Source organism: Salvia splendens, chromosome 20 (genome assembly GCF_004379255.2).
Source record: "Salvia splendens isolate huo1 chromosome 20, SspV2, whole genome shotgun sequence".
In the NCBI taxonomy this organism is placed as follows: Eukaryota; Viridiplantae; Streptophyta; class Magnoliopsida; order Lamiales; family Lamiaceae; genus Salvia; species Salvia splendens.
Window position 1 is genome coordinate 2990222 of NC_056051.1, and position 12817 is coordinate 3003038.

At 35.4% G+C, this 12817-nt stretch overlaps 1 protein-coding gene across 1 annotated transcript; it reads right to left on the reverse strand.

The window, feature by feature from the left end:
* Nucleotides 1-1723: 1723 nt before the first annotated feature.
* Nucleotides 1724-5140, reverse strand: LOC121782771. The gene is made up of 5 exons (XM_042180717.1): nt 5112-5140; nt 4854-4998; nt 2793-3026; nt 1920-2408; nt 1724-1864 (listed from the first exon to the last, which is right to left on the reverse strand). The coding sequence occupies exons 1-5, from the start codon at nt 5138-5140 to the stop codon at nt 1724-1726; spliced, it is 1038 nt and encodes a 345-aa protein (XP_042036651.1).
* Between the last annotated feature and the right edge of the window lie 7677 nt (nt 5141-12817).

The following is a 12817-nucleotide window of genomic DNA, read 5'->3' on the forward strand; positions in this document are numbered from 1 at the left end:
AAATTTGCACGGTCTACTATGTATCGAGGCCAAGTTGTGCTACCCTAAACCCTAATTTATATGTATATGCAAAATAAATTTGGCATCGAGAAAGGGTTTTGCGCGTGTGTCGTAAGCACGTGTCCCTTCATGATGGCTTGCTTGAAACTTGCACGGTCTACTATGTATTAAGGCCAATTTGTGTCTACATATGATGTTCATACAATTCACGTATGGAGAAGAAAAGGGATTGTTGGGACGGTATTGACATCTAAAAGGTGGGTTAGCCTAACTTATTACTCCATTCGTTTCATACTAGTGGAGACATTTCTTTTCGGCACGCGATTTAAAAAATTATGTTAAGTGAGTAAAGTAAATGAAGAATAAAGTAGGAAATGAAAAATGTAGAAGATGAAGAGAGAATAAAGTAAAAGAGAGTAAAGTAAGTGATAAGAAATATGTTAGACTTTTACTAAAAAGAGAAATGACTCTACTATGGAACGTATCAAAATGACTCTACTACTATGGAACGGAGGGAGTATCTATTTTGGAGACTTCTTATGTGACTAAGAGTTTAGGGGAAAAATCAAAAAAAATTAAGGACTTTATTTTTTTTATATATAAATTCAGATATTTGTGGCGATATTTTTTCTAATTTAGGGACTATGCAAAGTTCACTCTTATTTTAATTTTATCAAATTTCTCCAAAATTCTATACTTTCCGTCCCACTATAGTTGAGTCGTACTCTTTTTTGGGTTGTCTCACATTAGTTGAGTCATTTTTTATGGCAAAAAACACACGCTTTATCTCTTAATATTCTATTTGCTATTTTACTCTCGTCATCTCCCACTTACTTTATTCTCTTTTCATTTATATACTTTATTCGCACTCCACTAGACTAACTAAACACTCATTTCTTAATCTTCATACCTAAAAGAAACACCTCTACCGCAAATGGACGAAGTGTCGAATGGAGTACTCATTTAGGAACTTTTGAGTCTAGTAACAGTCATGTGGGGTTCAATCCTTAATTGCTGCTTTTGATACGAACCCGTTGAAGTTAAACGTATTTTATAAAAATTGATTACTCCCTCCATTCCACAGGAGTACGCACTCTTTCCTTTTTAATCTGTTCAACAAGAGTATTCACTTTCTAATATTGGAAACTTTTCACTCTATTGAGGTTGGACCCATTCTTCACTAACAATATTTTAATTATTTTTTCTTTATATATCTCTCTTACTTAATAATTGTGTATTAAAATTCGCATACAACCGAAAGTTAGTACGGAGGGAGTATTTGTATGTGGCCATCTGTGCATAAATTTTATATTAAAAAATAAGCAACAACGTAACATATGCACATCTGAAAGTATCAAAATCCGGGCGAAATCGATGAGTACTATTTTAACATGTTTTACACAATCTTGACAGACATGCTTAGATACTTAAACCGATTTGAAGTAGTTCATTTTCTTATTAGGGGGAGGCCCATACATTGTTCAGCCTCACTAGGTCAGTCGACTAGAGCCTTTTTTATAGTCCACAAATGCTCCACTGACAAGGTCCGAGGCAAATACTTCGTCTTACTGCCATAGAATCTCGCGTACGATGTCGAGATCATTGGTTATTACAGTACACAGAACGTCATATGTCAATGTCTTTCTTTTAGCATTTTGTAGTATGGGCGGAAAAGAGAGAGAAATAGTTACCTGGAATAACTGCGGACAGTTATTCCAGGTAACTATTCGCAGACTCTGTACAATGGCAGCAGTAGTTGATATGCAAAACTGCGGACATCATCAAAGTTTGTAGGCGGAGATTCTTTATAGAAATGGAAGAGTTTTGGTGATATTGATTGGTGAAAGGCAAATACAATTTTCATCTGCAGAAAAAAAAAACAAATAGGAAATAGGCAAATACAATTTTCATCATCAAACCTGATTGGCCTCCATCTGAAAGGTAAGCTTCCCCATTCTCTGGAGAAAATAGGAAATGAATGGATGCTGATTTTTATCATGTTGGTCACTGTCAGAAATATACAATTTAAGGGTTCTATTCCCTTTTCTTGGATCAAGAATACCAAAAGCCTTTAGGAAACGGTCTTGCTCGGCACTGTCAAGGCTTGACCAGAAACTAGAAACATCCATGTGTTCATTCTTCTCGAAGAAAGAATGAAGATGGGAAATTGAGAACACGAGGTTTTGCATGATAACTTTGCCAGCATCATCACTCGATGGCACCTTCAGCTGACAACATAAAGAAACAGCTAGATGGAAGAGTATACTCGGTCTCATGAGATAGAATGCGTCTGCTGAGGCTTTGCTGTTATCCACTGCTGTGAAGTAAGAAGACAGAATCTGGCATGATATGTTTCGCAACCACAAGTGAGGATGCAAAAGGAATTCACAGATGGTTTCCCAAATAGCCTGTGAGAAGTTATTGAAACAAATATGAGAAGCTAAAAGAAAAAACAGAATCATTGATCAAATATTGCATAATACGAAGACTAAAGATGTAACGAAATGTTCACTGAAAGCTTCAAAGAGTAAGTAAGTCCATGAGAGGCTCATAGTAATGTTCGGACAGCAAATATCCTTGTTCGTTGAGATAAGTAATAAAATGAATTTGGAGCAAACAAACATAATCAAAGTACCAAACAAGGGTATAACAGAATAAATTAACAAATGATGAAAAAAAGTCATGCTTATGATCGGAAGATCTAGGAGAAACCTACACCCATAACCTTCTAAAACAGAAATAAACGAGAAGAATATATGTAGTACAACGACAGATAGAAGAGTGAGTTGTACCTCTAGCTCCCTATCCAGGAACAAATAATGAAATTGATTTAGGATCTTCCCTAACATAACAAGAGAATAATATGCCTCCTTCCAGAACGGAATCACTGAAACATCTGATAAATCTTGTTGAGTTGATGCAAGAGCATTGACAGCAGACTGAAGAATGTTTCTCACTGCTGGAAGTACTCTAATGAGGTGATTTTGAAAAGTCATTCCCATAACTTCAACTAGTAAACCCAAAACCTGTCAAGCAAAATTTTATTCAGAGATAATCCTAGAGCAAGAACAGAAGGACATGCAAAACCACAAGCCCAAGGTATTTTGTCCAATAAAACTTCTCTGTTAGCAAAGAACTATAACTAATTATAAGATGAAAGATCATACCATAACCCAAATTGAAAACCATGAAGGGCATCTTTAGGGTGCTAAAGTGCTCCAAAATCAGGAATCACTGACCTCGGGATTAAGTTTGAAAAAAGTAGTAATCCGGTAATAACATCAAAAACAAAAATTCACATGTTCAAGAATAGCTAGAACGATACATAAATCATGAATGGTTATCTACATAAGGATCTTATACTATGCATGATAAGCATAAACATCAAACTCAGTTCCACACTTCCATAACATATCTTAATACTAGTTCATGTGTTTTCTCCCTAAAGTATTCAAAGTTCATGAGTAACCTGTCTGATAGGGTTTAGGGTTCACCGAGTAACCTGTCTGATAGACACAAATACATCTCAAAAGCTTTCAGAAAATAACACAAACTTAAGAAATACTTTGTTTTTGTTGCTAATCTCCACATGGAAAGCAAGCACAAGAAGCATGCTGGACAAACAGACCAGATAAAATTAGAAAATTTCTTAAGTTTTCAGACCATACATCTCAAAAGCTTTCAGAAAATAACACAAACTTAAGAAATGCTTTGTTTTTGTTGCTAATCTCCACATGGAAAGCAAGCACAAGAAGCATGCTGGACAAACAGACCAGATAAAATTAGAAAATTTCTTAAGTTTTCAGACCATACATCTCAAAAGCTTTCAGAAAATAACACAAACTTAAGAAATGCTTTGTTTTTGTTGCTAATCTCCACATGGAAAGCAAGCACAAGAAGCATGCTGGACAAACAGACCAGATAAAATTAGAAAATTTCTTAAGTTTTCAGACCATACATCTCAAAAGCTTTCAGAAAATAACACAAACTTAAGAAATGCTTTGTTTTTTGTTGCTAATCTCCACATGGAAAGCAAGCACAAGAAGCATGCTGGACAAACAGACCAGATAAAATTAGAAAATTTCTTAAGTTTTCAGACCATACATCTCAAAAGCTTTCAGAAAATAACACAAACTTAAGAAATGCTTTGTTTTTGTTGCTAATCTCCACATGGAAAGCAAGCACAAGAAGCATGCTGGACAAACAGACCAGATAAAATTAGAAAATTTCTTAAGTTTTCAGACCATACATCTCAAAAGCTTTCAGAAAATAACACAAACTTAAGAAATGCTTTGTTTTTTGTTGCTAATCTCCACATGGAAAGCAAGCACAAGAAGCATGCTGGACAAACAGACCAGATAAAATTAGAAAATTTCTTAAGTTTTCAGACCATACATCTCAAAAGCTTTCAGAAAATAACACAAACTTAAGAAATGCTTTGTTTTTGTTGCTAATCTCCACATGGAAAGCAAGCACAAGAAGCATGCTGGACAAACAGACCAGATAAAATTAGAAAATTTCTTAAGTTTTCAGACCATACATCTCAAAAGCTTTCAGAAAATAACACAAACTTAAGAAATGCTTTGTTTTTGTTGCTAATCTCCACATGGAAAGCAAGCACAAGAAGCATGCTGGACAAACAGACCAGATAAAATTAGAAAATTTCTTAAGTTTTCAGACCATACATCTCAAAAGCTTTTAGAAAATAACACAAACTTAAGAAATGTTCAAGAGGGGGGGGGGAATAACTAAGACTTGCAATTGGCAGGAAACATCTGAAAAGGCATAGAAGTAACTAAGACAGAGGAAAGGCATAGAAGTAAATGAAACAGTGAAAATATACACATCAGTACCTTTTTACCAGTGCCTTCCTTGTTCATTGCATTTCCCATATGTTTCAACAAAAAACTGTTCACTATTGCTCTAGACCACATTCGGTCAGGCTCTGGATATGCATTTAGGATCTCGCCAGAAAATTCAACAAAGGATAGAAGTAATCTGAATGCACTTTGACGTAATATCGTTTATTCAGATGACATATCATGTACTGCATGAGCCAGGATTGGCAATGCATGCTTTTCCCCAATAGTATAAAAGAATTTCACATTAACCTTCTCATAAGTAGAGAGTACAGTGTCATGGTCAAGACCACTCATCTCCATTGCAGAGGTTGCATTTAGCCCTCGAAGAATATTTGCCTGCACAACAAATAGGAGAGGCTTATTCTTCTTTTTCATCCAGGGATAAGAATATAAATTATCTACGATAATTATCAAGAGGATTGCATTACCAATGTTAACAGAGAAGAATCACTGGAGGCAACAATGTCAAGAACATCACATATAGAGCTACGGATGCCCAAGTCAGCTGAAATAAGAAGTGGGGAAAGCGAACTCAAAATCTTTTTACTGATTCCACTGCCCAGGACCGTCACCACTCGGCCAATGATTTTCAATGCATGGTCACAAGTATCTGCAAGAGAAAAAACATTGGTTGGTAACAAATTCAAATCATGCCTCAAAAGATTGAAATGGTCAAGAAGCTAACCAAAATTGAGGCGTTTCTTTGCAAGAAATATGAGCAATATTTCAACAAATGATTTAGCATCTGATGGTTCCTTCACATACACCGATAACAAGTTGAAGATAGTGATCTCTCTTTTTCCAGGGTATTTAATCAAAGGCCTACAGAGAAAAGAGGTCAAAGGTCCCCAAATATAGAATATCAAAAGAAATTTCAAATACACATAGAAATTTGTTCTATATATTTGGAGACATTCAAATTTCTGTTGTGAGAATACAATTGGGTTTAGAAACATATTCCACAAGAAGAGAAATTATGGAGCACATGTAGAAAAAAAAAATATATGAGAGAGAAAACATCATGGCATAGCTTCAAGCTGAAGCCAATCACAAGTCAATATCAATGCACAAAAACACAACATTGTCAAACTGCCACTATCAAGTGACTGCGATGGGGAAATGAATACCTTTTAGTCGCATTGTTTTTGGTGAAAATACAATGCAAGCCGCAGATGAGCTTATCAAGATGAGGAAGTAAAACTCTTTTGACTGTGGCATCTTCAGTATCCAGTGCATTGTCAAGCTTCAACAAGTTCTTAGTGAACTTCAAGATACAAGACAAAATGGATTCTGAAGCTGGAGGAACGCTAAACGTCGGGTACCAGATTCTCCTCCTTTGATAATAGTGGAACAAGTTTGTAGCTTTTACTCATTGCAATAAAACAATAAAACAGTGAACTTGGCTTTTGGCTATGAAGGCATTCCTTCTTAAATTTAGCAACCAAAGGTTTTAAAGAACATTTCCCAAAATGCACCTCCAAAATTATGATCATCTTATTTGCTAAGAACAATATTTACGACCTTAAGGCTTAAGGACCTCAACTCCCTGATTTGCTTCCTATCCTGCAAATGAACAAAATTTAAAGAATAAGTCATATCCAACAGAAAGTAATTTTTCATCCTTCTGACTCCACAAAGCATACAGGTCTATCCTACACAAAAGATACAGAAATCCAAGTATCATACGGGTTACACATGGAAAACACTAGAGTTCTATATAATTGATGTTGCCTTAACTAAATGGACATTTCCCCCTTCAGTGACTCTTCCCATAATCTCTGGATCCCCACTAGAGTCTTGAAGTTTAGTTCTTCAGCGCTGCATTTATACACTTCAGTTGGAGATGCCTTAATACAGTTATGCTATTCCGTTTTTCCTTTTCCAGGTGTGGTCCTTGTCAGTTTATGGTTCCTATTCTGGATCAAGTAGTAGTTCAATGAATGATATGATCCAGATTGTTAAAATTGGCTCGGAGAAGTATCCCAGCATTGCAAACAATAGAAGCATTGCCAGCATTCATTTTGTTTAAGGATGGGGAACCATTCGATCGCTTTGTAAGTAATTGTTTTTAATTGCATTTGTTTAACGCTGGTCAAATTTGTGAATTCATGTTATAGTTTAATGCTTAGCAGGAGAAGATGAGTGAATGATTGCTTTGGGCAAATGTCTGCAAGTGTAAATTAGGGCACACAAAAACCAAAATAATCCCTTTTGTTGGTATATATAGAGGAAGGCCTACATGAAATGACATTAGAGATTCTGGACTGAGAATTGTATGGATCCATAATAGTTGTGATATATGTTATCTGAAATCCTATTACTATTTGGTTCAGCTGGAAAATGGTGCATATAACAGCTGAATTGGACATCAACTGTTGAGAAAGTCTTTTTAGTATCTCTGTTGAGTCAATTTTTCAAGCATTTAGTGATTATAACACGTGGCCAATTTTATATATTGTAGGAGTATTAGTATATAAATTTAATCTCACTTGTCCAAGCTTTTTCTTTGTGGAATAATTGCCCATATATTAAAATCCTGACTTTGCATTTTGTATCATGTATTCCTCATTAGGCAATAATATTAATACCAATCGGCATTCTCTCTGTGGACATGAGCCTTACGGTCGAGCCACATAATTGTTGTGTGTATATATATCTTGTTTCATTACTTACAAGCTAGTTAACATTTTGGAGAACTTTATGTGCAACTTATATTGGAGTATATGATTATTACAATTGTTGCTAATACTACACAAAAAAGTGCACTTATGAGATATGTCATTGACTACTTCTAGGGATTGGTCACTCAAAGCAAATTGATACGAGTAATATATAGTCGGAGTGAACGAAACAAGAGATGAACATGAGGAGAAGAAGATCTTGACGTTAATTAGGGTTTGAGGAGAAAAGATAGAACATAGAGACAAGTACACGAGTAGAGGAATTACATTGATAAACTGTTGAGAATAACAATCACAAAACACACTTTAATGCTACTAACTATATGGTTCGACTCATACTAGGATTTGGGAAAGAACCATAAAGAAAACTTGAAAACAATAACGACTTTAGTAATATACTATAACTATGAAAAATAAGGAAATACTAATCCACCAAACATACTAAAAAGTGGATACAACTCTTTAGACAAAGTTGCAAATCAGTATCATCGCAAGATATCATCATCGTCTTCATCCTTGTATTTCAATGTGAAAGTGCTCAAACTCCAGTTTAAGTTTTGTGGCCACCTTTTCAAAAAGTTTACTCATTCCCCACGTGAGACATATTTTTCAGAATTTACGATATCTTCTTCAAATTTCAGTTTTTTAACCTCCTCCTCTATCTCCCCACCAATGCGTGAATGAATGCTTTCTGTGTTTGTATCTCCCCGAGGTTCCCCGGCACTTGTTCCTTCTAAAAGGGGATGATTCTGCATTTGTTCCTCTCTATTTTGCCGAATGCGTACCTTACCTTTAACTTTAAGAACAAATTTTTCTACTTTTTTGCCATTAATATCTATAACTTGAACCACCAAATCTTCTCCTAGCTCTTTCCCACATGCCATCTTGAACGTTTTGAGTTTACGCTCCATTTTTTGCAGTAAGAACTTCAAGAATTGCAGGATGCGACCATTATTATTATTGTGTGAAATATAGAACTCCATAACATAAACAAGATCACCAGTGTGTGAATTTTGCATACAAATTGCAAAACAACCAACACAACCCGGATCCAATCGAGATGATGTAATATATGGGCAACCCAGATATGATTCAATATCTGGGCAAAAACAAGCTTTGCTTTCACATACCAATGCAATCCCAACAATCCCTTTTCTGCCATTTACGTGAATCGTGTGAACATTTTCATCTCTAGGCACAACATTTGTAGATAAGTATATGCCGACGTAATCAGTAGACAGTGCGAGCTCCATGCAAGTCATATTAGTATTTGAAGAACTAACACATTCTCCATTATTGACCCAAACATTTGCCCCAACAATTTGGCGATGGTACCCATATGACTGTTGAAGGAGATTGCAAATTTCAATCAAAGCTTCTTCTTTAACAGTGAGAATCTAGTCAAATAGAACACATGTTAGTTATGTCAGCAGCAGCAGATTGACAGTATAAGCATATTTCTATGAAATAACGTGGTTTACATGTCGTGGACTTGGTAAGAAATTGGTGCGGAAATCATTGTTAGTCGACCACAGTTTCCCAATCTGCATGGAATTAAGTGGAGATAATTAATGTGAGAATTAAGAATTAGTAAGAAGAGACAGTACCTCTAGCGTTCTTGCAATGCGTCTAAGGTGACAGTGAGGAAATCCGACAAACTCCAGCACACCATCACACTGGTGATTGTTTTCATCATCAAATATTGGGAAAGCAAAATATCCTCCTTCATTACAGCAATACATTGCATCACTCCTAATTGAAAATTCTTGTGTAGTGTACTGGAAGAGGTCACTAGTTATTTCTGGCTGCCTATTTCTGAAGACTCGTCCAGGGGGGCCGAGTTCCTCGTTTTTGGCTTCGTCATCTACCACATAATAATGTTCCATGCATTTCTTCCTAAAAGAATCTATGTCTTTTGTAAGAGTACCAACCGCATAAGGCTGATTTCTAGTTGCTAAGCACAACCGATTCAACACCATTTTAGGTGCCCACAACTGTACTATCCAATTCTCCGGTTTCCAATCATCTTCTGATGTCTTCTTCAGAAATATTTCTATTTTGTCCTTCATACCCGTACAACTCTTTTTGAGTCAACACCAATGCTCCTCGTCCTTTTTTATATCACATTCTCTAACAAGAAATATATTATCACATTAATAATATCATCATAAATTGTAGTAAAAATATATGCTCTACACGCCAAATCTCTTACTGCATTTAAGATCATTCATTCTCGATTTCTACGAAATTATATATTGCATACCATAAAAGACCAGTGAGTATAAAAATAGAATATTGTCCGATAAGTATATACTGGAAGCTTTTATATAAGAGGATAATTATTTAAATCAGATCTCATTCTATTTGATAGATAAATTTGAAAAGATTATGTGCAAGTGTTTCATGAAATGGAATAAATAAATAAAATAAAATAAACTAAAATAGAATAAATAGTTTTGGGTGATAGGAATTAGAAACCGATCACGTTTACTACAAGTGGGGAAAATGGAGATTCAACGATACCGTTTGGTGTACACCACCCTTTATACTCCACAACAGAGGATTCTGGACTCCGTTTTAGTTATTATAAGAGTAAATGTCAAAATTGATCCTGAACATATGACCATTTTACGTTTTTGGTCATAAACATTATCTTTTGAATTTTTTGGTCCTGAACATATGAAAATTTGATCATTTTGGTCTTGGACTAACCGTTCCGTTAATAACTAACGGTCAACAGGTTTAATCCTGGTTTTGACCAGTAATTAGCCAGTAATTAATTCGAGGGATGTGAATCTGGGTAGGGTGGTGACCAAAATTCGATTATGGTTTCTTCGTTCCGCAGAGAAAATAGGGTTCGTCGAGAAGGATTCCGTCGTGTCTACCTTGGATTCGCCGTCGTCTGCCTTGGATTCGCCGTCATGACCGTTAGTTTTTAACGGAACAGTTAGTCCAGGACCAAAATAATCAAATTTTTATATGTTCAGGACCAAAAAATCCAAAAGATAATGTTTAGGACAAAAAACGTAAAATGATCATATGTTCAGGACCAATTTTGACATTTACTCTTATTATAATTGATCAAAGTTCGATGCTCAATGTATACGTTGGACGCATTCAATAGTTATAAACTCCCTCCCTCCCTCAAATTTTGTCACATTTTTTTATTTCCGTCCGTCTCACAAAATTTGTCAAGTTTTACCCTTTTGTCCCTAAAATTTTGTACATTTTTATATTTCCATCCGTCTAACAAAATTTGTCACATTTTATATTTTATTATTTTTGATAGTGGATGCTCAATGGAGTACTATATTATATTTCATATATTTAGATGCACATATTTACATGCGCATGCTCTGAAAAGACATTACATATTTCGATTAAGGGTTCATATATAATTCATTGATGATGAATACAAAACTCAATCTCAATAGTACTATACAAATTACAAAACACAAAACCAACACACGAAAGTCATTTTTAGATATAATAAAGGCTATTGTAAATTAATTTTTACTAGTTTATTTTAGAAAGATGACCATAAAATATAAAAAAATCTCAAATTTAGATTTTATAAAATGACTTAAAAATAATTAATAATGATATCCATATCACATGCATTTTTTATTGAGTATCAGATTTGCAATAAGAATTCAATTCTTATTTTGATCAAAATCATCGTATTATAATACTTATTAAATGATAGTATTAAAAAAAATAGTACTTGAATTATAAGCTGTTTTAGTCAAACTTGGACCCCAAGAAAAATTTGTTACATAATCACCAATGAAACAAAAGTCATCACCAAAATCAATCTTCTCAAAAAATGGAGGAAGACAGAATCAACCAATTCCCGGATGAAATTCTTGAGATGGAAAAACCTCTGGCGCTCCCTCCGCCTCCACCTCAGCCGCGTCGTCTCCTCCGACTTCCTCTCCCACCGCGACGCCACAGCCTCCACCTCTCACTCGACGACGAATTTAATCTCAAACTCGTGAATAAATGCGTGCTCTACGCCATCAATCACGGCGTTCAATCCCTCCGCCTCCGCGCCTACAATACTGATCTGAGGCTTCCCGCCGCGCCTTTCACCTCCACGACACGACCATTCGACCTTCAATGATGACAACGGGATGGAGACGTTTGCCGGTCCAGATATTTTTTGTTGCTATTATTTTATCATATTTTGATTTTCTAACGGTCCAGATGATAGTTTGGAGTTTATACAATATATGAGTTTGCATTTGATCACATTCCTAAAGTAGTGATATAGCAAAACTCAATCTTCAATCTTACTGCAGAACCAGATAGTAAGCATGACCTAAAATGATCTAAAAATGACATTATTTTTTAAATCCGGATTTTATAAAATGACCTAAAACAAACTAAAAATGACAGGTTCAACAGTTCGGCACTAAAAATTAGTTCGACATTTATTATAACCATGTATATATGTATGGTAATGGTTGTTTGAAATTGAAAAGGTCCTTGAACTAGATGGTGGTCCAATCGAGCAAAGTCCTCCATTTCCGAACCTCAAATGTCTCAAGGTGATGAAGGTGATGAAGGACATTACAAAATTCGTTCAGAGCGTAATGTACTATTTGACAATTGAGAATTTGTATTTTGAGATGGTGGAGTTTCCCGATGGTGTGACTGGTTAAAAAGAATCCCGAAGATTTGTGTGACTACGAAGATTATAAAGTGAATGGATCCTTTTAACTAGAAGGTGAAAGAAACACCATTTACTATATTAGTCTCTTGTCTATTTTTTATCAATGACCCTGTGCAAGAAAATATGTGACGCCCCGAAATTTCATTTCTTTCTTTCGAGATAAATCGGATTGGTTAGCTTAATTAATTTCTTTTAGAAGACGTGTAATCGTAGAGTTCTCGTTATAATCTCGACATTTGTTTGAAACGGGCATGTTGTGTGGAGAGATAAAAGGGGAGGAATCTTTATCGATGCAAAAGAAAGGGTTTTGATAAAAGGAAATTTTCTAAAATATCATTGAGGACTACATACACACATGGAAGTAGAATGAGATTTCATGCCCATGCCTTAGCCGTTTGAATTACACGTACATGTGTATAAATAGAGATATATGTTCAACTCTTTTGGTACAGAGAGGCATAGTGTACAGCTACTACTATCCTAATGGTCTCAAGGCCTAAGACTTGGCTTCAAGCTAGAAATAGGAATGGAAATGTAGGCATGCTTGGAACAAGATTCTCTCTACTTCTTCCCTCCTGATCGGACAGCACAAGCTCCAA

Coding starts and splice junctions, on each gene's coding strand:
- LOC121782771 (XM_042180717.1), bottom strand. CDS start 5,140: ATGACACTGTACTCTCTACTTATGAGAAG. Junction 4,999..5,111: donor TACTCTCTACTTATGAGAAG/GTTAATGTGAAA, acceptor AAGTGCATTCAG/ATTACTTCTATCCTTTGTTG. Junction 2,409..2,792: donor TCCTGGATAGGGAGCTAGAG/GTACAACTCACT, acceptor AACTTCTCACAG/GCTATTTGGGAAACCATCTG.